Below are 26835 nucleotides of genomic sequence, written 5' to 3' on the forward strand. Positions count from 1 at the left end.
GTATCGGATAAAAGGGAGGCACCTGTTTGTCTACCTCAAGGGTCTGTGCTGGCACCCATAATGTTCAATATATATATTAATGATATAACTAGCTCCATTAAGCACTGTGAAATAAAATTGTTTGCTGATGATACATTGCTGATGATAAGTGGGAACAATATTACTGAAATATATGCTAAGCTACAAGAAGATCTTAACAGCGTATATGGTTGGTTATGCGTAAACAGACTAAAAGTGAATGTCAATAAAACGAAATTTATGGTTATATCTAGACGCAATTTTCAAAACAATGAGCTACAAAACTTAAATATAAATAACGAACTAATTGAAAAAGTCAGCATTATAAAATACTTGGGAATAAAAATAGATGATAAGCTGAATTTCAACGAGCACGTGGATTATACGGTAGGAAAAATAGCGAAAAAGTTATATTTTACACAACGAACCTGCAAATATTTAAATAGAAGGTATAAAATCATCGTCTACAGATCTATAATCGAACCTAATTTTATTTATTGCCCAACTATATTTTTCATCTTGCGAGATAGTCAGATATACAAGCTACAAAAGCAACAGAACCGCGCTATGAGATTCATTCTCAAAAAACGGTATGACACACCTATCAGAGACATGCTATGCTCTCTTAATTGGCTTAGCATTAGACAGCAACTTTTTTATTATACCATAAAATTTATTAAAAACATAATAGAAGGAACTTTGCCTGCGTATTTGAGGACTAATATAAAATATGTAAAAGATGTGCACTCTGTAAATACTCGTAATAAAAATGATTTTAATCTGCCGGCTTATAAAACTGAAGCAGACAAATGTAATCTGTATTATAAAGGTCTTAAATCATATAATGAACTACCGATTGATATTAAATCATGTCATTCTAATAAATTTAAACAAAAATTGTACAATTATTGCAGAACACTACCAATTTAGTGCTGGACAGGCGGACTTCCATAGCATCGATAGAAGTGCAGCGAAACTATACTGCTGTGTAGCGCCAAGACTTCCAAGCTCTTGTGCGCATACAAAAAAGGTTGCCGAAGCACATACTGAAACGCATCACTCGATTAACTCAGTGCATCGCCGTGCAGATGTTGCCTTCGCGCTTTACTAACATGCGTAAAATGCCTACATACTGCATAATCACAACGCTTTGTTCGCATGATCTGGAAGTCTCCCATCCATAGTACTCCAAGGTAGGACATAGATGTAACTATTCTAGATTGCATAGTCCAGAAGACAATTATAAACATGTAAAATAGATTTAAGTTAGGCTTAGGAAAGCCGTAATAAATAAATACATTTTATATTTCGACTTCATACCTCCCATTCCTTAAGTTTTCTTTTAAGGCTTTTATAGCTTGATTAAACTTATCTACCTCCGTTGTAAAAGGGGCAAGTATCAAACCTCTCATTGCCACACTAGTCGAAGACAATACCTATTAACTTCAATGAGTTGAAAGAGAAATTTATTTACTATCATTTCTATAAAAAGTTTTGATCGCTTTGTATCTGTGTATGATTGAACGTTAAATGCCAGATAGGCCGCCTTTCTTCTTTTCTTTGTACCCTTATGTTTACTATCGAACAGGCCCTTTTGTAACCCTACTATCGGAGAGATACTCTTTGTACCATTTTTGTTTGAGCATGCTCGATGGAAATGCTGCTAATACCCTTCTATGCCTGAACTGAAACTGTCGAATAGATTCTCCTTGTACCACCATGGTAACATACGGATGCGGTAGATCCTATTTCTATCCCTACGGGAATACTTTAATATATTTTAGACAGAGTAATCATAACTATAACTAAAATGAAGCTGTTGTATAGAAATATTTAGAATCGGAGGCAGTTCAGCAAGACAAAACAGTTTTTAAATAGCTTGATGTCGTCACCCTAAATACCGACGACACTCTTCTGCTTTAAAGCACCGGGCATCTCTCAAACAGCAAAATGGCGGTTAAAAGAAATTTCGGTTGCTTTTCCTGTGTGACTTTACTACACCACCCACTCCAACACTCCAAGTTGTGAACGCCCAACAAATCGCGCCGGTCACTTCTATTTTGAGCCATCTGACGTCACTTGGAGATTCCAAAGGTCTTTCGATTGGAGTGGGCCCCACGTTGCGTTAGCTCATAAAAATACTTGCTGTGCCGGATCATTAACATAAAAAAAAAAAAATTAACATGCTTTTCAACAAAATGGCGTATTCATCGATTCCGCTGGGCTTTCGTGCCAAGCAGTCCCATACCGTATTAACAATTACTGACGCCAATTGGAAACACCAATAAGGGCCAAATAAACCTGCTCTAGATAGTTCTTTCCACCCCTATAGGCGTCTCCACTTTCTTAAGCTGCCAAAGTCAAAGTTCTATAAAAATGTAATAGTAATGAAAAAAAATCTACTACTTTGGGCAGGGTTCGAGATATTAAGTGGTTTTGAGAAAATCCATTCAGTGCATGTGAAATCTTCCGATCGATTTCAGAATAACTTCTCATTGAGCTAGAAACTTAAAACCTTACACTTAGTTCCATGGAACAATGAAACAAAAAGAGAAAAAAATTCGGCTAGGTGGCGCACCGGTGGACGGAATTTTCCATTCGTATGAGATAAGGGATCTTGGAATCGTGTTTTAACTTACTTGCCGCTGAGCTAGATACTTCTTATTAATTTCTTATTGGCTTTTTATCGACAAGTTACAGATGTCTCAACGATTTTATATTGCAGTTTTATCGGTACCTTTTTCGTAACAAACCAATGAGTTCTCGATAACGAATCAATAAGAAATCGATAACTTTTCGACATCTTATCGATCACTTTTTGATAAATAATCGACAACTTTACGAATACAAATTGATAACAACCTATAACAAATTGGTAACACATTTTGCTATTATATCGATAAAATCAACAACTCATCGGATACCTTTGTTATCGATAACAAATTCATAACACTTCGATAAGTAATTGACAACTCGTTCAGACCTCGTCGATAATGCATCCAGAACATCGATAACAAATTGTTTCCTCTTCGATTACAAATTGATAACACGCCGTCCGGTTTTGGTTCCGCCTTCTTTTTTGGTTTGCATTCTGATTAGAACCGTTCCTCTTTCCTCCTTTTTTTCTTTGCTTAGCCCTCCCCTGTAGTGCCTTGATATACTATCGCATTTCCTCCATAATATCTAATATCACTTCCAAAGACTTACGCTTTCCCAATCCGGACTCCCGTAAGAATAGAGCAAAGATGTTTACACGCCAAAAATTATAATAGATGGGGCATGCATCGAAATACTTAGCGATCCTGAACAATTAAGATATTTAGTAACCCATATTTAGTTAACCCATTTTTTTCAAGAGGTTAGTTTGGGGGATATTGTTATGCTGAAACTATTTTTCGGTCAGTGATCCCCCCTCCGTTAGATATTGTTACATCGTGAAGACTGAATATTTGTAAAATTTACCTATGTAGGAAAATCATTCATAAGATGTCCTTAAAACAGTCCTACTTTAAAATTACAAATATATATTTGTATATGAATGTTTTGATAGTGCATGCAAAGAAAATTCAGTTCGTACGTGCGCGTGTCATACTTACCTTTCATTTGCGCTTTGTTGCTTTTCCATAAAATTTTGCGTATTTTTTCTGTAAACATAACTAAAGTAAGATGCAAGCTTTGTGCATACAAAATTTGGTTTTATGTCATGCAGTCATATGAAATGCAAGGACGGTCAAAGGTATACAAAAATGACTCAAAGTAGATAGATGAAAACAAAATGAAATGTGAAAGTAAGATGAGTTTATTTTCTTTATAATGCTGCCACACAACATCTAAGGCATCTGGAAATAGAAAACAAGAAACCTACATTATTCTGCATACGTGCGCTTAAAATTACTCGTACATAAGCAACAACAAAACGGCATACAGTTGTATGGGCTTAATAGTAAGCAGCATACTTATATAACTACATACATATAATAACAAAGGTAGTTTTAGGAAAGTAAGGGGACTCAAAAGGACAAGAGTTGAATAACATGCAGGCAGTAGAGGTGTTTTTACTTGCTGGGTGTAAAATATCGTTGCAGTAATTCTGATGCTGTCTGCGTTTTTGTTTTTGCTTAGGCGTTTCCCTACAACATAAACACCGGCATTGTACTGTTCACTAACCGCTATGCAAAGTGAGATAATAATGAAAAGGATTATTTTTATTATTATTATTTTTTTTTTTGAAACCACAAATAATGAGCGTTGAATGTTGCTATTCACGTGCACGCGAACCTTTTTCTGTTGTGTTGCTCTCACCTTCCTTCCTTCCTTTATGCACAAAAACACTGCTTCGTATCTGATTGTGCTGAGCTGCAGGATGTTTGCATGTGTGCGTGTTTGCACGTTCCACCCTTTGCACGTGTTTTTGCATTGAGGTGGAGATGTATATGTTTACATGTATACACACGTAAAAATGTTACATGCAACCGTTTTTGCCTATGCAGGTGAAATTTTTTTTGGTTCCACCGTTTGTTAAGGTGTGATTTGTTTAACATCGAGCGGCTGAATAATTTTAAACGAACGCTAATATTTCAGCGCATCTAAGTCCGGAATGTTTTTTTAGTGTGGCTTGCACCTACAATAACTACAAATTCTTGCGGAGTGGTACATTTGAAACTGAATGCATGAAATTTCAAATACGCCTACTTAATTTGTAAGTTTTTGCAGATTTGCTACAAAAGTGTCTTACAGTTAAAGCTTAACTTGAATCCGATGCTCAAAAGGACCAATCTTTTTGCGTTGCATTTTGGTTTACAGCCAGCTAACAAGTTTTGATGTTTCTGAAACTTTGATGTACTCATACCTTAAGTTAGAGGAAATTGAGATAGTAATTCCTTAATACATTGGAAAAACTACAGCAATGATGTCTTATTTGACCTCCTTCCAAAAAAAGAGATTTAAATGACTGGCGCACTTTTTTGAACCGCGCCAAAATATCCTTTTTTTAGAGCTGATAAGATAACGTCCGCGAATCTTGAGTTTACGCATTTGTTCCATGCCGCTCCGTTTTTAAATTCGAATGTAAATTGCGATTTCAGGTTAGGTTAGGTTGAACTGGCCGGTTAATAAAGACCTCACATAGACTGAATGTGCCCATAGTGTTACCGGAAATTGTTTGACGACCAAACGGAAGAACCCTAATCAGATACCAAGACTTACGTTATAGAATAACTCCGTTCTCTTGGATCTAGGACCTAACTAAATTACTGCCTCGAGATCTGGCGAATCTGCTGCCCCTATTAACTGGAACCTTGACCTTGAGAGCGCAGGACACGTTAACCGTTTCTTCCTACAGCTCGCACTTCCTACAACTGATGTTACTGACGAAACCTAACTTATAATCATGTGACGATAGAATGCAGAATCCAGTTAGTATGCCCATCGTGAGCCTTAAGTCTTCTCTCTCCGGAGATATGAGCCACTTTGTGAGTATAATGTTAGGCATTGCACATGATCTTAGAAATATTGCAGCCCCACGCTTTTGTCCACGACTTTCCTGCATGATGGATCATATTCTTTTAATTTTTCACAAACGGATTGCGACGTCGATCCTCGACTTAGCTAGTGTTGCACCTCCTTTGCCAAATCATCGACCTTTTTATTACCTTCTAGCCCTTGATGTCCGGGAACCCAGTATAGATGTATGGTCCGGCACAGTTTTTTAATGATTATTTGCATTCCAGAACACTTATTGATGAAGTACTGTGTGAGATGATTGCCTTAATCGCAGTGACTATCAATATATATATTGACGTAGGCAGTTGCGACTTATCACCGCTATTTCTGTTCACCAGTAAATGGACTTTTAACTATATTTGTTGAGTAGCATTAGTATGGATTTGTTGAACGCCAAGCAATTTTAATGGCATAAGAAATAAAAATGGCAAAACTCGTAAATGAATACATATCTCATTTGCATTATCCCATCGCCCAAAAAGAACCTAATAAATAATAACTAGCAGTCTTTGGACACGCTGCGGGCTGCTTAATTATTCTAGTCACATTATTGTTGTGTTGTATTTTATACTTTTGAACCCATTATCATTTTTCGCTTCTTCTTCAACACCTTTGTCATATAAAAATATTAAATTTGTTCTTCACAGCTTTTTCGTTTTCTGGTTTAAGTAGGTTCATATACAGCCCAATTCTAAACAAAAATTCCGTGTTTTTTCCCTTCTCCCATTCCTCGTATTCTAAATAAAAATTCCTTGTGAGTTTTTTCACTTCTACCTTTCCTCCTATTCTGAACAATGTTCGAAAAAGCGGAAATCGGTCATGGGAGAAAAGTAGGTATTATGAATGTGGGTGAGAGGGAGATTTCTCCGCCATTTCTTAGGAGGTTTTTCACTTGTTAAATTAAAGGGAATGCATCAAAATAGTTAAAGGAAATTGGTTCTTTTAAGAAAGAACACTTATTTGTACAAATTTGTGCTAAAATATGTACATTCTACCACAACATTCTTTATTTTAAGCCGAAAATTATATCATAAGCAACGGAAGAGCCAATTATTGTTCTCCCTAGGAGAAAAGAACTGGAGGAATTTTTCCGCGGGGAACAAAAATCCGCGAGAACAAAATTCCGAGGGAATATTTAGAATTGGGCTGATAGTTTTTTTGTCTTATTAATTTGAAATTAAGTATGCCAGCATTTGCACCTTGTTTTTCCCACGTCTCATTTTAATTCTCACCTTTATTATTTATTATGCTTTTTATTAAGTATCATATCAAGCTTTTTTGACACTCTGTTAAAGTTTCTACACTGAAAGAAAAATACGGGTAAAATCAACCGAAATACGGGTCAATTCAACCGAAATTTCTGTTAATTTTTATCCATCGCAACAAGATGTTGAAGCAACTGCGCACAAATCGTTGATTCGTAATTGACCGTCTTAGTAGTCAAATGAACCAAAAAAAGTTGTTGCGACAGCTTTGTACGAAAGTACCTATGTTGCGGCATTTGCAAGGCAGATGAGTTTTCACTGAGATCTTTTCATGGCAGAAATACACTCGGAGTGCTTGCCGAACAGTGCCGAGGGGCGACCCCGCTCAGGAAAAATATCTTCTAATTGAAAAACCTTAATTCTAAAATTTGTATGTTGCTTTGCCCGGGGTGCGAACCCAGCGTCTTCGGTATGGTGGGCGGAGTACGCTACCATCACATCACGGCGGCCGCCATATCCATACGTCAATATGTGCATATATATTGTGACGAATATTAGCAACACTAAGGGATATTATCATCTCTAATAGGATGCTAAGCAGTGACTTGTATGCACATCAATAGATCAATCATTATGTCTACACATACATATGTACGTACACGCAGCGGAGAAGAGACGCACAAACACATGCAGATATCTTATCTGAGATGCTCCCAAAAGTATGCAATTATAATTGTGGAAGTGTCGCTCACAAATACACGCGCATATGAGAAGCTATACACGTGCATCTGTAGTTATACTTATATGGCAGTAACTAATTAAATTCTGGAAAAGTCTAGAACTATGCAACGAGGAAACCGGACAGTATCAAAGGCGGCAACAGTAGAGGCACGACAATGAGTTTCATTTAAGCAAGCTATTGGTTGTGAAGTATCAGAGTTATTGTGAAGTACTTTAATAAAGGCCATTTTGCATTATTAAATATTGGAGTTATTTATTCAACAGTTTAGCGATACGAACGTTAGTGGAAGATTTGGAATAAGCGGAATTTCAGTAAATTCATTACAATATAGTACACAGCATACATAAGTACAAAGTAGAGAGCGCAGTGAGCGTAAAATTCTCTTTGAAATTTGCTCATGTATTGACTGTTGATCGCTGTTGAAATTACCAATGAGATCAGTTGTGTTAACAAAAAAATCAGTTAGATTGATTATGAATCTGTCTATTTTCAGAATTTTGTTAACTTAAGAGCGACAATTTCTCTTCTGTTGAAATAACTAAACTAATTTGTTCGCTTGGCAAAGAACTCGGTCGAATTAACCATAATTCGATCAATTTCACCGAATCTCCGTTAAGTCAAGAAAAACAGAACCGACTTGTTGATTTTACTAGCACCATTTCTTTCAGTGTATGTTTCCTTTGTTCGTCTCATTCTCATAGCCAAGTTGCGGCCATTTTTTAGAATATATTATTTTGAACTCGTCTTTGTTGTGACTTCTAGTTAATTTTCTTTATTGTTAAAAAATTTGTATGCTGTTTAGCTAATTTTATTTCAGTATTTTTATTTTCATCCTTGGCTGTGGCTATTTATCACTTAAATATTCTCATGTTATTTATATTTGTATTAAACTTACAATCCTTGGCATTGTTATCAAAATTAAGTGTTCTCCTATTTGAGTGAGGTAAATTGGGCATTTTTGTAGCAATATCAGTTGTTCTTGTTCTACCTTTTCAAAAAATATGTATTTATAAATATTACTATAACAGCTGATTTCGATGCAATTTGTTACACTCATGTATAGGAGCTTGGCGAAGGAAATTTAATGTAGCCAGTCATTAAGTTTCAATTTCAATATTCCAAAAATGTAATTTAAATAGTCTGATGGTAGCGCGCTTCGCCTACTACACAGAAGATATTAGGTTCAAGCACCGGGCAAAGTAGCATCGAAAAGTTAGAAAAAGTTTTTCAAAGCGGGGTCGCCTCTCGGCAGTGATTTGGCAAACATTCCGAGTGTATTTCTGCCATGAAAAGATTCTCAGTGAAAATTCAACTACCTTGTAGATGACTTTCGGAGTGGGCATAAAACATGTGGGTCCCCACCCGCCAATTTGTAGGGAAAATTAAATGGAGCACGACGCAAATTGGAAGTGAGGCCTTAAATCCCTTCGGAGGTTATCGTGCCTTGCATTTTTAATAATGAAAAAAATAAAATTCGGATGTTGGTACTTGAACCGAGGACGTTCGGTGTGAAAGCCTGATCTCGCTACCACCACGCCACAATGGATTGCTATTCTCATCTGCCATTACCCAATATAACGAGCAAAAGCGTTGGCTCCAAATTTAGTTTTGATATCACTCCGAAAAGTGTTAACACTGGACTATAATTGTTTGTGTCTAGAGACACCTCGTGTGGAGAGATGGGAGCTATCAGAAAATTAATGAAGTAGTATATCCGCAGTAGGGTAAGTCTGAAATCATTGTTGAACTAAATATAGTTTCTTTCTATAGATCCTTTCAAAACAACTTAAGGTTGTATTTCGGCCCAAGTCGGTGCCATTCCCTGTCCGATTTTGGAACCATACGAATATCTTAAGCGAGTTAAATCCGAGATACCTTAGCTAACTTTTAGGGCACATTTCGTGATGATTTTGGAACTATTTCGAGTCAAGAGCAAACACTCGAATACCTTTCTTCGCCTTGCTGTTTTTCTAACAGACAACTTTATGTTGGTCGCTAGTATCGAGCGCTAGAAACCTTTTTATATAATAAATCCAAAAATATTGTTCACCGAGATGTCTTGCAGCGGCCACTGGAGGTAGTATGCTCGTCTGCCATACTGAAGGTCCTGGGTTCAAGTCCTGTAACACCAACATCAATATATTTTAGAAACAGTTTCTCCATGTCATTGCCCCTCGGCTGTGGTTTGGCAAACTCTCCGGGTGTATTTCTGCAATGCATAGCTCGTCATCAAAAATACATCGGCCGCTCACGCTGCAAATTGGAAAAGAAGCTCGGTCAAAATCTTCTCGAAAGTATATCGGACCAAGTTACTATTCCCACTTATTTTTTCTGAATCTAAAACTTGTTGGTCTGTGTAATGTATTAACCAATGCAATGGTACTCCCTGACAAAGGGGCACATAGCTTAAAACCCTTAAAATATATATATAAATTAGCTTACTATTTGGCGGGTTGCAGGACCCTGAAGGAAAGTCAGTTACTAGTGATACAAATTTCTGTACTTCGAAGCCTTTCCCACTAGTTCGCGCCTATCGAAAAAGGGCACAAAAACTTATCAGAAGCAACATGTAGGATTTCGGTCCGGCTCGGAACCAACAAAATAGTCCTACAAAAAGAACTAGATCTATTATCCTACTGGATATTTTCGAACATTGTGAAACCTAACTGTCAACATACGGAGAGGCACCCCGCAGGGGGGGGGGGGGTACTTTCTCCACTTCTATGGGTTGCCACACTTAATGAGCTCTTGGTTCTTCTTGAGAAGTAAGGATGCAGCAAGGTAATCGCATATGCAGATGACCTTGCGCTGTTAGTTAGCGGGAAGTTCCCGCAGATATGCGATATAATGCGAATAAAGCTGAGACTGGTGGAGAACTGGACCAGGAGTAAAGGTCTATCGGTCAATTCAGCAAAAACTGAACTGGTTCTGTTCACCAGGAAATATAAGATACCTGCGTTGCAGCTGCTGGTGCGGAGGCGCTAGGCACTATTTTTAATGTGTTGCCAATAGATTTAATGGCCAAGCAATGTGCGACCTTTTCTGCTCTGCGGCTGCGAGAGTCATCCGGATGGAGAGACAATGTGGATGGCCATGCAGCTATCCTTAAGTATCTGGATTCGCCTTCGTTGGACTATTGCGCTCCAAACTGGATTATAAGGTAGGTAGCGGTGTCTTTGCACCTCAACTAGGGTGTAATCTATAATTTAGCCTACCCGATCATTGCAGCGTCTTTCAGGCGGAGGTGGCTGCTATAAATGAGGCCGCTGATCACCTGGGGAAGGCTGCTCACGGCTATAACCAAATTTGTATTTACTCTGACAGCTAGGCTGCACTAAAAGCACTTGGATCGGTCACATTGAAATGTTTAGAAATGAAAGATGTTAAGTCTTCAGTGGTCAAACATTAATTCTTCTTTATTAAATAAATTCTTTCTCTTTTATAGTAATTTACTTAACCTATACATTCATAAATATCTTAATACTAATAACTAAAAATATGTACATTGGAAATGGGGTATGCATACATGTAAATTTGTATACAGTCTTTGTATACATGTATTTTTGTATGCATGACTCCATACATGTAGATTTGTATTCGTTGTTAGCAACGTCAGCAGATCAATGCAAGTACTTTGGTTAATGCTATGCATACATGTAAGTTTGTATGCCTGTTCGCAACGTCGGCAGATCGATGCGAGTATTTTGGTTAGTTCCCATAATTGGTTGTATGTAATAAGCAAAATTTATTAGCTGTGAACGGATAAGGGTTTCATATTCCATTGATGTTAGCTAACCGCTGGGTTAGTTCACTAATTTATGTTGGATAATATTGTAATATGATTATTACTAAAATGTATTTGGCATAGAAGTTCATGATGCGTAATGCCGAAAGTGTATTACATAGATGGATATGACGCATAATGCTACACCATCCGCCTTAGAAAAAGAGGGTTATACAATTTTTTGCGAACAATTGTATAAGACTCTTTGTCGTATTTTCAGTGATTTTAATATTTTACTGTTACTTGATATTGTAGTGAAAGAGGTTGTGTACTTTGTTTCTGATTTGCTGACCTTGATATATTGATTGTTTACATTTTATGCATATCCCTTTTTTTGAAATTTTAAATTTAATAATTATTTTACTTATTGTATTTATTGTATATATTTTATAGCCTGATTTTAAATGTGTGCACCCACTTAAAATCCGCTTGTCGGTATATATTCCCTAATATTTATGTATTTATAATAATTTCTGTAAATATGGAATTGAGAAAAAAAATTCGATTTCGATTTCTTAGATATTTAATGTGCAATGAGTAAAGTGGAATGCTTATTTTAAAGGTGTTTCATATGCGTTTAAGTCTATTCTTATGGATTATTAATTCCTTATCCTTATTGTTCCTATTACTAGACTCTTCTCTATGTGGTATTAAAGTAAAATTGTTATTTTCGTCAATTTTCTTTACTTTATACCGTCCTTTATATCTATGGTCTAGCTTCTGGCTAGCTTCTTCTCTTACTAATACTAAATCTCCTAATTTTATTTCCTTACTGGTGCTACTTTTCTCGTAGTTAACTTTTTGTTTTTGCTTAGCTTCTTTTACTAATTTTCTAGCTCTTTGTTGTGCTATTTGAAGTCTGTATTTAATTTCCTTATCATATGCTTCGTGATTATATACTGGGCTTATTTTATTCTCGTTTAGGAATTCGTACATCGGGGGATTTTTCGCAAATATAAGCTCGTAAGGGCAATACCCGTATACTGTCGATGGAGTCGTGTTGTAACAGTACGCGAAATATCTGAGATATTCGTCCCAATCATCTTTATCACTGGATATGGCAGGATCGCCATGAAATGTTTAGAAATGAAAGATGTTAAGCCTTCAGTGGTCAAACATTAATTCTTCTTTATTAAATAAATTCTTTCTCTTTTATAGTAATTTACTTAACCTATACATTCATAAATATCTTAATACTAATAACTAAAAATATGTACATTGGAAATGGGGTATGCATACATGTAAGTTTGTATACAGTCTTTGTATACATGTATTTTTGTATGCCTGACTCCATACGTGTAGATTTGTATTCGTTGTTAGCAACGTCAGCAGATCAATGCAAGTACTTTGGTTAATGCTATGCATACATGTAAGTTTGTATGCCTGTTCGCAACGTCGGCAGATCGATGCGAGTATTTTGGTTAGTTCCCATAATTGGTTGTATGTAATAAGCAAAATGTATTAGCTGTGAACGGATAAGGGTTTCATATTCGGCATTCCATTGATGTTAGCTAACCGCTGGGTTAGTTCAATAATTTATGTTGGATAATATTGTAATATGATTATTACTAAAATGTATTTGGCATAGAAGTTCATGATGCGTAATGCCGCAAGTGTATTACATAGATGGGTATGACGCATAATGCTACAACATGTAAGTCCAGGATAGTATAGAAGTGCCGGAAATCTCTTAACGAGATTGCTGAGCAAACTTCCCTCAGTCTGGTATGGGTGCCTGTACACTCGAATATACCGGGCAATGAGGTGGCTGACGAACTTGCAAGAGGGGGCACATCCGTTCCGCTTTCGTCGTCCTGGAAGGGATTGAACATGCCGCTCGCTACCTGTAAGCTCATTTTGAAAGGGATTTTCCTTAGGGAAGTGGGTGTGAGATGGAGCAATCTTGAATCCTGCTATCACTCCAAGCTCGTGTGGCCTGAATGGGATACGAGACGCACAAAAAGTCTCCTTCTTCTTGGTAGGGGGGCATATCTCTTGTGGTTGGACTTATAACCGGCCACATAGCAATCGGGAGGCACGCACAACGGCTGGGTGCTCCCTATAATGATTACTGCAGGAGCAAAGACGAAGAGGAGATAGAAACAGTCAAACAGTTTCTTTGCGATTGTCCCGCGCTTTGGCAAAAGATTAAGAAATCTCTGGGATCTCCCTTCTTTCACGATCTTTGTGATCTGGCTAAGTTGGGACCTAAGAAACTCCTGACGTTTGCTATATCGAGCTGTTGGTTTGAGTAGGGAAGAGATCCACGTGGTATCACAATAGGACTTTTTTGGGCCTAAGTGCACTGGTGCTCGCACCGGTGGGCACTCTAACCTAACCTAACCTATCCTACTGGATATTTTCGAACATTGTAAAACCTAACTGTCAAATTGTGAAATAAAAATTGCAATACTCATGCCCTCCATTTTAGGCAGTAAAAAAATTAAAAAGTCATAAATTTTAATTAACGCGCCTGATGCAACATAGTATTAAAAAGTGAAAAAAAAAAAATATTTAAAAAATAAATTGTTGAAACAACAACACAAATATTCAGCAAATTGAAGCCAAAGCCAATATTGTGATATTTACAACAAACAAAATTTAACAAAAAAATTTTACGCAACAAAAGAAATCAAATAAAAGAAGAAAATTAAGACCAAATAAATTTAGAAAAATGGTTATTAAAAGTCTCACGAGCAACAAATAAAATTTAGGAGCGCAAAAAATATTAAAAGCAAAAAAATATTAAAGGCTGTTGCCATCAAACAAATTGCACATCAGAATACCAAATATTCATTAATTTGCTCTAAAGAAAAAAAGTTAAAAATAAAAATAAAAAAACACTCAAAAATGTGCACGAAAATATCAAAAACGCCACTATTCTTAATTGGTGGCGTTTGTTTCGTCATTGTGCTGGTCGGTATAACAGGCGTAACGCTAATCAATAACCTCAATTTGTCCAACATCATCAAGTTAAATGAGAAAGTTGCCAGCGATAGCATGAGCGCACCGCATGACACCGAACTGAACGACGACGACGACGACGATGAGGATGTGAGCGACGCCGATATTAACTACGCCAATAATCATCCGAAGAACATATACAAATTCGATGAAATTTCGGCGCCATATGCCTTAGCTGTAGGCACATACGCGCATTCGTCCGTCATCTCACCATCTGCATCACAGTTAGCCTCACTTGCAACAGCACTAGGAGCCTCGGAGAGCACGGCAACACCGCACATAATTGTCAAAAGTACTGATGAGATGCCGCAAAATATGCAACAGGCGCTGGCAGGTGAAACATTGACATTGATTGGTCACCCCGTTGTGGCTTTGATTGATACTGAAGCGAACAACGGTAATATGATGAGTGAAACTGTGCCTCAAACACAACGACAGCAAAATATGAACACTTCAGCAAATTGGCTAAAAGTGAATGGTAAATTGCTGAGCAGCAACATGAGTGCTTCTAGCGGCGTTAACAATATTACAAATAATACGCGTAGGAATGAAAGTGTTGTTGAGAAATTGCTCCATCATCCACAGGTAAATGTCATGCAATCCAATGCGCCAACAGCGCTTACTTCAGGCTCGTTTGCAAAATCCGTTAACGCGAGTAGTTTTACTAATGAAACAAAAATTAGAGATATGAATTCATACTACAGCACAACGCCAACAACATCAGCAGCTTCTACATCAGCAACATTATCCACATCATCATTGTCATCAGTCAATGGTGACATAGCTGCTAAATTGATGTTGCCATTGATTCTCAACGGTAGCGCACGTATAACGCAGAATATTAATATTGAAAAGCAAAGTGATGAAACTGATGGCAGTTGGGGATTTCCAACAGATGATAAGCAAACAAATCAGTCAGACAAATTTTCAACGAGACAGCGCGTTGGAACGAGTGGATATTTGATGGTACCAAGCGGAGCAAAGGGTAATGACGAAGGGAAACGTGATTATGTTAAAAAGGTAAAAGAAAAAAAAAAATTAAAATAACAATTTTATAAACATAGCCTTAAGGGTCAGTTAAGCTTACTAAACATATTAAGCGTCAGCTTATTATCTACGTTTAAATTCGAGTAAAGAGTCTGATAAATCTTCCCCTTTTTCAAAAGCGTAAGTGTATATGTAAAAAGGAAGTATTTAAAAAGTGGGGAAATGTGTTTCAGAAAAGTTCAAAAATGAGTTTGAAAAATTCAATATGACTGCAATTCGTTTTTAAATACATTTGACCTTTTCTCAAATGCATTTGCATTTCTCTGAAATGCATTGGGCTGTTTCATCGTCGTCCGATTCCTTTCATTGAAGTTTGCGATACCGCAAACTTGATGTACGTCCATATTTCTCTTTTTGCGGAGGAGGATAGATGGAGAGGGGGGAAAGACTAGGAGTAAGAGCAGAGTAACGTAAAGTAAGGGAGAGTGTGAGGTTTATAGTAATAATGTGGGTAAGTGTAAGAATAACGGTTCAGGTATGGGTGTCTCTGACAGTAAGGAAAATGAAAATAGAACGAAAAACACGAAAAAAGGAAACGTAGAGGGAAAGAGGACAAGTAATTGCAATTGAGATGGAAAGGTAATATGATAAGGAAGGTGAAGAATAGAAAATTGGGCGCAGGTGAGAGGATGGCTTCTCAAATAATTTCCTGACTGTTACTAATTTTTAGAAACAGGAAATTCAACTTAAGAAACATTTTCTGCTGAAGCTTTTTTATCCAAACCGAAAATAAGTTGGTATTGGAAATGGGTGAAAACAAACGATAGCCACGTCCAATTATTCGATGTCAAAAAATAAAAAATAAAACAAAATAAAAATTCGATTGAATCTATATTCGCTTAGAAGATGCAAGCCGAGTTTGTGAGGCGGATTTAAGTGCTACCTGCAATTATTGCTCTGAAAAAACTACTGATCCAACACAACAGTCAATTTTCGGACGTGTGTGCATATAGTGAGATTATCTATATTTTTACAAACCCTGTCGCCGCTCAAAGTTCCTGCCAAATTTCACCTCTGATCTTGTGACCTAACATGACATCCGAGTCATAATACCACTGTGGCTATACCGATAATAGTTTCAGCTTTTAATTGCGCTCTTTTCTATGTTAGAAAAGGCTACTAAGGTATATTGTTGTAGGTAGTGCTCTTTCTACGATGCTTATGGGATCGCGGAGAGCAGTTTTGATGGATTATTTGATAAGGGAAGCCCTATTATTATTTTTAGTTTAATGGAACACTTGTAAATTGGGGAGTGTTACAGATATTACAGTCCTTTACCGGATATGAATCCAGTACGCTCTGGTACTAGAACTTTCTAGCAATCCTGGCCGACTTCTCTGACCTTCGGCTCAGTGGATTTTAGTCGCTCTTGTATTATAACAAACTTATTTAAATGCCTAAAGAAAGAAAGAAGTTTTACTCATAACAGCGATATTACAGGATCATCTATGTACATACATAGATATATTGACTGTTTCTCCAAATACGAATCATCAATTTTTATCTATTCTATGTACAGTGGCGAACAGAAAAACAGCAACGGCAATTATTCTTTCAAATTTCGTTTATTTAATTCTTATTTTTGTTGTCGAAGTTTTAGGTAAAAACGTCTTTAAATTATTTAACTGAAACCATGCACTCCGATTTCAAAAAACGTTTTTCGAAAAAATTCGTAAATTTGAGAAAGTTTTACGAAACTTTCGAACTTTTCTTTTGAAGTTCTCTGAGTTTTTTGTAGTATGCAGTTTTGTAACCCAATCATGTACTTTGTCGGTCTCATGGAGGATTATCACTTTTCGGTTGTTCGAGTGAAAACTAGCATGTTTGAGCTTTTCGCGTTGCAGACTTCTCAAAGTTCGCATTGATTTGTAAATTTTTTTTCCCGAAGGGTATCTCAAATTTTTTATTCATATAAAACAAAAATTGTTCTCAAACTTTGTGTGAAAGAAAATGTTAATATTATCAAAAATCAATGCGCATTTTGAGATACCTTTAACTTCTACTCTGTTAGTCTAAGCATCATTTGGTTACAAACTGCATATTCGAAAAAGTTCAAAGAACTGCAAATATAAGTTCGAAATTTTCGTAAAATTTTCTGGAATTTTCGAATTTTTTTGAAGACGTTTATCAGATTGTCTGCATGGTTTCTGTTACAAAATTCATAGACGTTTTTTCTTAAAAGATCGAGAAAAAAATGTTAAGTGAACAAATTTGATAAAAATTACCACTGCTATTTTTCTGTTCCATGGTGTATCCACGTAGGTATGTACATTGTTCCCATGATGCAATTACAAGGTGACTGACGTTGGCAGCTTCTCTTTCTAATCCGCCATCTTGAGGTCCCACTCTGAAACTCATTTTGCCTCTTTACAAAACTACTTTTTTATTCAGAGGAAAAAGTTTAGTAAAAACCCATGGTTCAATTATGTACAGGTTGGCTCATCTCATCAGCTGATTTTATTTATGTCATTGCATGGTCGAAGGGATTGTCAAAAGGAGATGGCAAACTCAAAATGAAACCAACACATTGGCAACATTTTACTTACACATACAAAAACTGCTAAGTTTTATGTTTCCATTCCATACCATTCGCACCAACACCACTACACAGATTTTGACGATTTGAACAGACATATTTTGTTGCTTTACAGATGAGCCAACCTGTATATAGTTGAACCATGGTAAAAACCATACAAAGCAGTTTTCCTCCAAACGTATGTGAAGGCATCTCTTTTTCTCCAATTCTATTTTGTGTTGACTTTTCTATCATTCAAATTCGTGATAAAATTATTTTGTTTATTAAAAAATTTTTTAGAAATTTGGATATTTTCGTTAAAACATGAAGGTAAAATGTTTATGATAGTTCACTTTCTAAACATTTTTTTACAATTTGGTCTTCTCATTTCCTTTTCCAGGTAATCTGCATTTGCTGTCGCGAGTTGGATGCCAATTTGGGTTGCGCACATCCAAATATCCAAACATGTCTTCCACCTATAGCAATCTTTTTTTATTTTTTCGACCGAAAGGCAGGACAGGAGTATAAAACATGTCTCGGTCGCAGGCAAAGTCGATTAGTCTCAATTCATTGCAAGAGGTATTGTTGTAGGGGCTGAACCTTCCGGCTTTGCGGCCAAATATACGTTTTGTCCCTGGCGTTGAAGTTGGCAGACACAACTTTTTTAACATGTGCGTTACACGCGCTCCTCTTTCTACTACCACGAATCCGAAACCAAGCCTGCGTTCGTTTGCTTTACCACTTTCATTGGTCATATTTACTTTATCGGTACGTCGCATCTCCTGGATCTTGTTATGTTTTCAATGGAATGTGGTTTTACCTGGCAGATGCTCATTATAGCGCCTAAAGCAGTTTGACATGTAAAGTGTATCATCACACCTTTGTACAGCAAGCTGCTAGCTGCCAAAGCAATCCATAAGAAGTTCTCAAAGATATTTTTATTTTATCACAAAGCATCCCAAAAGAATATCTCTGGTCATTCCCACATGAACGGCCATTATAAGGTTTTCTCCGTGAGTTAACTTCTACATACGACCCCAACCTCCTGGATCTGTGGGTCGACAGAATATCACCCCTCCACTGGTTCGCTACTTAGAAGTTATTATAGGATGGACTTATAAGGCTAGCGACTTATAATGTATCCGCCGATTTGATGCTGATAAACCGACACGGCAAAAAGTATTGTAGGCTTATGAGTAATTATAGCAGCCCTGCAAAATATCCACTGACGGACACTTTCAGTTCGCCCAGGCCAAGAGATCAGCCTAACGTGGACGACGCGGTGGTGATCGGGCATTTAACACCGAGCTAATGGCAGAATACTCCACCCCCAACCCTGCCGTTCAGTCTGGACCCATCCGTGATCAGTTTCACCAGCCTCTCGTCCATATTAATATCCAACTTCATTCATCCCTTAATGAAATATGAGTCGTGAATGTAGACGGATATTACCGGCATGCTCCGGAAACTAGCTACATTAAGGTATTAACCGATCCTCTCGAGAACGATTTGATATGCCCGCGTTGAACCCTAGGTTTGGTGATTTTAGTCGCTCCGTACGACAGGTATGGCTACCGCGTGAGTATCCCAAGCCCCTATATCCGATTGTAACATTTTCCTGAAGCTCTAGGCTGCACCTTTTTCCTTCAATTTTAAGACCTTTCGAATTGAAAAAGTGATCTTGTCAAAGTAGCTGCTTCTTTTACGACCAGCTAGCTATACTACGTCGAAAAGCAGGCAGTATAAGGAGAGAAGTGTGGTCTTTATTAAGTTAACCCATATCGTGCGCTGATTTAATCTTCTTGTAATTCATTTTGCCCTTCGGAACACAAACTAAGAAAATTATTTCAAGTTTGCCATATACACTCGAATTCAAAAACATTAGGTCCAAGAAGCCTATGAAGAAAGAATAGTGATCTATCTTTGAGTGGCTGGCCTGCATGTTTTATGCAAACTTTGAACGGAGTCTGCTAGGGCTGCTGAATTCTCTAAGAAACGTTTTATAGCCGAACTAAAAGTTTATTCGGAGAGCCTGCCATTAACATATATTAATATAAGAAAATTTTCATGAAACATGTAAAAAATGTACTTATTTCTTTGATACAAAATAGTACTAAATTTAATACGACTTCACAAAAGGGCCTCTTCTTTTCTTCCTCTTTCTTTAATCTTTCGTTTTGTATGGGAGTTTTGAAAATGAGCTGCCACTGCATAGAGCACCTTGTCGTTATTACATCATGCATTGTACCAATATCATCAACTGTATTTACGTGTATGGTAAACTGACTTTTCGTTTGAGCATTCGGAAAATCTCCTAAATATTTTCTTATAAAGCTATAGAAAACACACTACCTTAAAGCGAGACTTTGAACTTCACGTAAAGCTTCATCAAAAGTCAAGTTGATTACTTATTTATTTCGAATGAAATCTTTGAACCGAACACCACTAAGATGGTAAAATTTATTGTAGTGCACTGCGTATACTTATCCATGAAACTGTGAGGGTTACGAATTCAGTAACTCTTCTGCTTTTGGTAGACATGAACTACAAACAAATACAATTATACTGTTACGCCTAGTCTAGCCTTTCTTGATTGAAAAAGAAATGCAAAAAATTAATATTGCATCATGGAGCAACCAAGCCATTGGCAGCATGTGCCGCCGCTACCACAAAAAGGTCAAAAAGAAAATTTTCTGCAGCTGAGCCTCGCAAATTAAGCTCATGCGAGAGGGAAAAAAAAGAAAATTAAAAGAAAACGTGCAAAGTGTGTAGCACGAAATAAAAGGGCATAATCGATGCAAAACCGTACACAATCAATTTGTAAAAGCATTAAAGCGGTAAAATGGAAATTGTAGCGATTTACCAAGTTTTTCCATCCATATTACACACTGACCGCGTATGCGAAGGCGTAAAGCATGAAAACTGTATTTGCTTAGTTGTTGTTTTTGTAGCAGTGGTATTTCTTTAGCATTTTGTGATTGTATATGCTTGAGAAACGTAAAATACAAACCAAACGTATTCGTATTGCTTGATTGGTGAAATGTAGGTCGATTTTCCTGCATCCTTTGTCAAATAAAGGAAAATCACCATGTAGGAAAATGAACCTAGGGTAACCCTGAAATGTGTTTGTATGACATGGGTATCAAATGAAAGGTATTAAAGAGTATTTTAAAAGGGAGTGGGCCATATTTCTATAGATGGACGCCTTTTCGAGAAATCGCCATTAACGTGGACCAGGGGTGACTCTAGAATGCGTTTGTACGATATGGGTATCAAATGAAAAGTGTTAATGAGTATTTTAAAAGGGAGTGGGCCTTAGTTCTATAGGCAGACGCCTTTTCGACATATCGCCATAAAGGTGGACCAGGGGTGACTAGAATGCGTTTGTACGATATGGGTATCAAATTGAAGGTATTAATGAGGGTTTTAAAAGGGAGTGACCCGTAGTTATATATGTGAAGGCGAGGTATTAACCAAACTGTGGGCCAGGATGACCCAGAACATCATCTGTCGGGTACCGCTAATTTATTTATATATGTAATACCATGAACAGTATTCCTGCCAAGTTTGCAAGGGCTTTTGATTTCGCCCTGCAGGTGTTTTTTCATTTTCTTCTACTTAATATGGTAGGTGTCACACCCATTTTACAAAGTTTTTTCTAAAGTTATATTTTGCGTCAATAAGCCAATCCAATTACGTACCATGTTTCATCCCTTTTTTCATATTTGGTATAAAGTTATGGCATTTTTTCATTTTTCGTAATTTTCGATATCGAAAAAGTGCGCATGGTCATAGTAGGATTTCGGCCATTTTTAATACCAAGATAAAGTGAGTTCAGATAAGTACGTGAACTAAGTTTAGTAAAGATATATCGATTTTTGCTCAAGTTATCGTGTTAATGGCCGAGCGGAAGGACAGACGGTGGAGTGTGTATAAAAACTGGGCGTGGCTTCAACCGATTTCACCCATTTTCACAAAAAAAATCAGTTAACGTCATAGAATCTATGCCCCTACCAAATTTCACATGGATTGGTAAATTTTTGTTCGATTTATGGCATTAAAAGTATTCTAGACAAATTAAATGAAAAAGGGCGGAGCCACGCCCATTTTGAAATTTTCCTTTTATTTTTGTAGATTGTTGCACGATATCATTGCTGTTATTTAGCATACATATAGTAATAGGATCAACGGTCCTGCCAAATTTCAGCATGATATCTTCAACGACTGTCAAATTGCAGCTTGTAAAACTTTTAAATTACCTTCTTTTAAAAGTGGGCGGTGCCACATGGCCCAAAATTTTACCAATTTTCTATTTTGCGTCATAAGGTCAACCCACCTACCAAGTCTCATCGCTTTAACCGTCTTTGGTAATGAATTATCGCACTTTTTCGGTTTTTCGAAATTTTCGATATCGAAAAAGTTGCCGTGGTTATGGTCCGATTTCGTTCATTTTAAATAGCGATCTGATAAGGGTGCCCCGGAACTTACATACCAAATTTCATTAAGATACTTCAAAATTTACTCAAGTTATCGTGTTTAGGGACGGACGGACAGACGGAAGGCCATGTCTCAATGAATTTTTTTTTTCGTCTAGATCATTTTGATATATCTATCTCGATTAGTTTATGCCGTTACGGGGTACCGATATGGGAACTAAATGTATATACTCTGTGAGCTCTGCTCATCTGAGTATAAAAATGCTAGTGGAGTTGTCAAAACTGAAGCCAAAAACAAATCCGGAACCGAAACCGGACATAGTGATATCAATTTGCTGTCGAAGTGTCATGGGGTTGTTATCGATGAGTCATGGACTTGTGACCGACGGGTTATGCGCGTGTTGTATATTTCTTTTCTATCACTTATCGAAGTATTATAAATTTGATAGCAACAAAGGCTGGTAATAAACCTGTCCTGTACCTTTTTCTGTTCCTCTCCCAATATTTTTGGACGCGTATTAGCAGTCGACCCCTGTTGTAAACTATTACCCAAAGGTTATGGTAGGTTATCGAATTTTATCTCAAAGTTATAGATTTGTTGTCAAAAAGTTATTGATATGCTAACCAAAAGTTATAGGTTTGCTTTCGATTTATATAAAGGAAATGCTTAAAAATTTTTTATTTTCTACTTTTTAGTTCTAGGTGGAAAAGATTAGTGCCTTATTTATTGCAAAAGTGAAAAACTTACTATTATTAATTCAGAATGCATACAATATTTGTATTTATACAATATAGTACCTATACTAGACTGGGTCGATTTACTAACCGATATCGCGCCATCGATTTTTCTATAGCATTTGAGCTCAGGAAAAAAGTTCCATTACGCATACCCAAAAAAATAATTTTCGAGCCTGCGGAAAAAAAATGGCGAAGGGTATATTTTTCGAACAAAACACTCCCCAAAACCCAAAAAAAAATATATTTTTTTTAAATCTGTTATCGCCAACGTTTTTACAACAGTTTTTTGAAAAAAGCCTTGAGCCCAAATCCTATCGAATCGACATATCAGAAAAATACGTCAGACTACATTAGTTTTTAAGCTACTTGAAAATTGTTCATATACTCTGTCAAGCTTGAATTGCTACAAGTGAGTATGTTGATGAAGTTCCAAGATTGTAGCTCGATGGGAAGTCCTTTGAAATTTGATCGCCAGATTCCCCCCATTTTGTACGATTTTTCTTAATATCCCAATTCGTGCGCCCTATCGAAATTTTTTGTATTATAACGAATTTAGGGAAACTCCGCTTATTTTGCACCTTCTACTAACGTTCGTATCGCTAAATTGTTGAATATATAACTCAAATATTCAATAATGCAAAATAGTCTTTATTAGACTACTTTGAAAATACTTCACAATAACACTTATACTTCGCAACCAATAGAGTGCTTAAATCAAACTGATTACGGACTACTCAGCTTCTGCTGCTTTTATACTCTTTGCCCAAATGTCTAGACGTTTCTTCTTATAGAATCCTTTTATCGCAGGCTTGCCAGCTTTTCATTTGGGAGTTATCGATTGGTTATCGAAAAGTTATCGAGTTGCTATCAAAAAGATAAATAGTTTATCTGAGTGTAATCGATTTGTTATCAGCAACTCATCTGTTTGTTGTAAAGCAGTTACAAATAAAACTTCAATAGAAAAGCGAAGACACATCTGTAGCTCGTCGAATACAAACCGATAAGAAACCAATAAGGAGCCAATTAATGGAGATAACAAGCCGATAACGATAATAAACAAATCGTAAGAAGTTGAAGACGTTTGTCTCAAAAAACCCAAAATTATGAGTTTCTGGTAAAGATACTTTGTTTGACTTCAACCCCTGGGCACAAGCACTAGTTAAATTAATAGCTCTAGTTTTCTAAACGTACACCTGTATATTTACACAAAGGAACCTCGCGAGTAGGTACCTAATCTTACAAAGCGTACATATTTATTAGTGTGCGCGTACTTGCCTGTATCGCATGCATTTAATAGCAAATCAATTGCCAGTGATTTCGAAATCTTTTTTACTGTCCTTTACTTCTTTTTTACTTTTTTTATTTTCCTCTTTTGTTTTCTGTTTACATCACGCTATCGTTTTAATATGGTAATTTGTGGTATATGTGAATGGTCTTCACCACTACATATACAAGAATCAATACAAAACGGAGACATTTTATTGTAATGTCGTTATCTTATTTTGATATCAATCAAAGACAGCTGCTTTTGATTCGAGGCTAATGGATATTTAAATGGAAGACAGAATACTGCATGTAATAAAAAGTGACAGACGGCACCATTTATTTCTTATAAGCTTAAATGAATTGAGGTGTCCGTAGACCCGAAAATTTTTGCTTACAATTCAGACACCCAAGGGGTGTTCAACAAGGTCCTGCTTGGGTCATCGAAAAGGCTCTGGTTAGCTTGGGAGTCGAGCAGTTGTAGGTGAATTCAATAGCAAACTGTTGTGGAACAGAACTATGGTAGGGAAGTGAGGAGTGGTAAAAATGGAGCGAAAGGTGTGCATGGTTGGCTTCCGACGCAGACGAACTGGCAATTATTGTAAGGGGTACATTTCTGGACACTCTGTGCGAGGTTTCACAAGATACGATGACTAGTTGTGCTGAGTCATGTGGACTGACAAGGAACCCTTATGAAACGCAATTGGTTCTGTTTACGAGGAGAAGTAAGATCTCCCCTTCGTTTGTACTTGTACACATGTTAAGACTATTTTTGAACAGGATATTGTCTAGGATGCCTAATGCGTAGAATAGGCATAGGAAAGCCTCGGTTTCCTTATACACTGCTCTTGGGGTCTCTCGGTGTGAGCCGGGGACTTTTGCCAATGGTAGTAAACACCTCTCTGAAGTTGGCAAAACAACTTTTACGTGAAAAAATTACAAATTAGGAAAATTGCCGTGAATTTGTCGTAATTTATGTATCCGTAAAACAAAAAAACTTGCCGCGGCCATATTTTAGAAAATATAGGGTGGCACGCTAACTTCAGAAAACCACCTTAGAGAAACCACCTTAGGAAAATAATTCTTACACAGGAATTTGCCGTAAATTTGCCGTAGATAAGTGACATATTTTATAAGTTCAAAAAAAAAAAATTCAAATTTTTTTATGGTACACTGCCAACTTCATGTGAATTTAGCGTGCCACCTTTCAAAAACCACCTTAGATACAGTTATATAATATAATAATTATTGCACGTGAATTTGACAATTTACATAAATGAGAAAACTAAAACAAAATCTATATATATAAAAAGAAGTGTACATTTTGATTGTCACTCCATAACTCGAGAACGGCTCGACAGATTGCCATGAAATTTTTAGGAAAGATACAGGAAGGAGAGATGATGGTTAGTTGATTTTGAAATCCCAAATCGGTTTAGCCATCTATATATAAAAATCAAATTCTGTGTGTGTGTGTGTTCGCTATGGAAACGTATTTCCCACACATCAATCATCATCAAATTTTGGTTATGGGTTCCTTCGATCAACGGGAAGGTTTTAGGCTAAAAATAATTATACATGCCAGAACATTGAAATTCAGTAAGGAGTTATATGAGGTCAATCCCTAACACCACCAAGAAAAGGCGGAATTGGGAAAAAGGGGGCGTGGAACCTCCCATTCAAATGGAATCTTTGGTACTGCATAACTTTGAAGGTATACATGCCAGAACATTGAAATTCAGTAAGGAGTTATATGAGGTCAATCCCTAACACCACCAAGAAAATGCGGAATTGGGAAAAAGGGGGCGTGGAGCCTCCCATTCAAATGGAATATATTATACTGCATATATCTGGATGCCGTAATGGTAGGATAATTAAAATTGGTAAGGAGCTATGTGACGTTAAGTCCTAAAACCTCCAGTAAAATGTGGAATGGGGAAAAACTATGGCTGCCGTACAAACTTAAGTTATTTTAACACCTAAAGTTTCACTGCATTCGCGAGTTTGAATCGAGCTCAAGGCCTAACAATAATTTTCGAACCCGCGATCTTACAAATCAGTAGGCCGATATAACAACAAAAATTGTTAATACATCCCAGAGCACGGGGAAAAAGTGTCAATAAAATATGACACTATGTCATCATCGCCATAAACAAAGTCCAATTTTCACAACTATTCTGTAACAGATGTCGCAGTGCTGTGAATATCAATTGGCAAGAACCAGAATTGAAGTAGGAATAATGAAGACAAACAAAAAACCGCTGTGGTGGCTGAGTGGTTATAGCAGCGGCGCCTAAACGTTGCCGATGAAGGAATTTAGCAGTTCCCGAAATGGACCTATACAACGAGCTTTGGCAGTTGTCTAAATTTTTTCTTTCTTCTATTCTAATTTAAAAATTTTTTCAATTAAGAAAAAATATATTATAACAATAATAATGATAAAATAATTATTGTTAGGCCTTGAGCTCGATTCAAACTCGCGATCTTACAAATCAGTAGGCCGATATAACTACAAAAATTGTTTCACTGCATTGTTGAGTTTAGCTGTTATGCCTTTTGGACGTTTAGTAATCTGCCGCTGTTAAAAAAATTGTTTAGCTTCAGTCTATCTACATCTTCTA

The 26835-nt window shown here is 36.8% G+C and overlaps 1 protein-coding gene across 6 annotated transcripts in view; it reads left to right on the forward strand.

Annotated features, from left to right (window-relative positions):
* Window positions 1–26835, forward strand: part of alpha-Man-Ia (alpha-Mannosidase class I a) — a 192454-nt gene that overhangs the window by 35000 nt on the left and 130619 nt on the right. For 3 of the 6 annotated variants that reach the window (XR_010953012.1, XM_067783657.1, XM_067783660.1), the window contains exon 2: window positions 13683–15235. Coding sequence is in view for 5 of the 6 variants with exons in the window: in XM_067783657.1 (XP_067639758.1) it covers window positions 14102–15235 (1134 nt within the window). In the remaining variant the exon portion in view is untranslated. Of the gene's footprint in view, window positions 1–11994; window positions 15236–26835 lie in introns of those variants that run through there. The other 3 variants (XM_067783661.1, XM_067783658.1, XM_067783659.1) reach the window with 2 other exon arrangements.

This window comes from Eurosta solidaginis, chromosome 4 (genome assembly GCF_040869045.1).
Source record: "Eurosta solidaginis isolate ZX-2024a chromosome 4, ASM4086904v1, whole genome shotgun sequence".
NCBI lineage: Eukaryota > Metazoa > Arthropoda > Insecta > Diptera > Tephritidae > Eurosta > Eurosta solidaginis.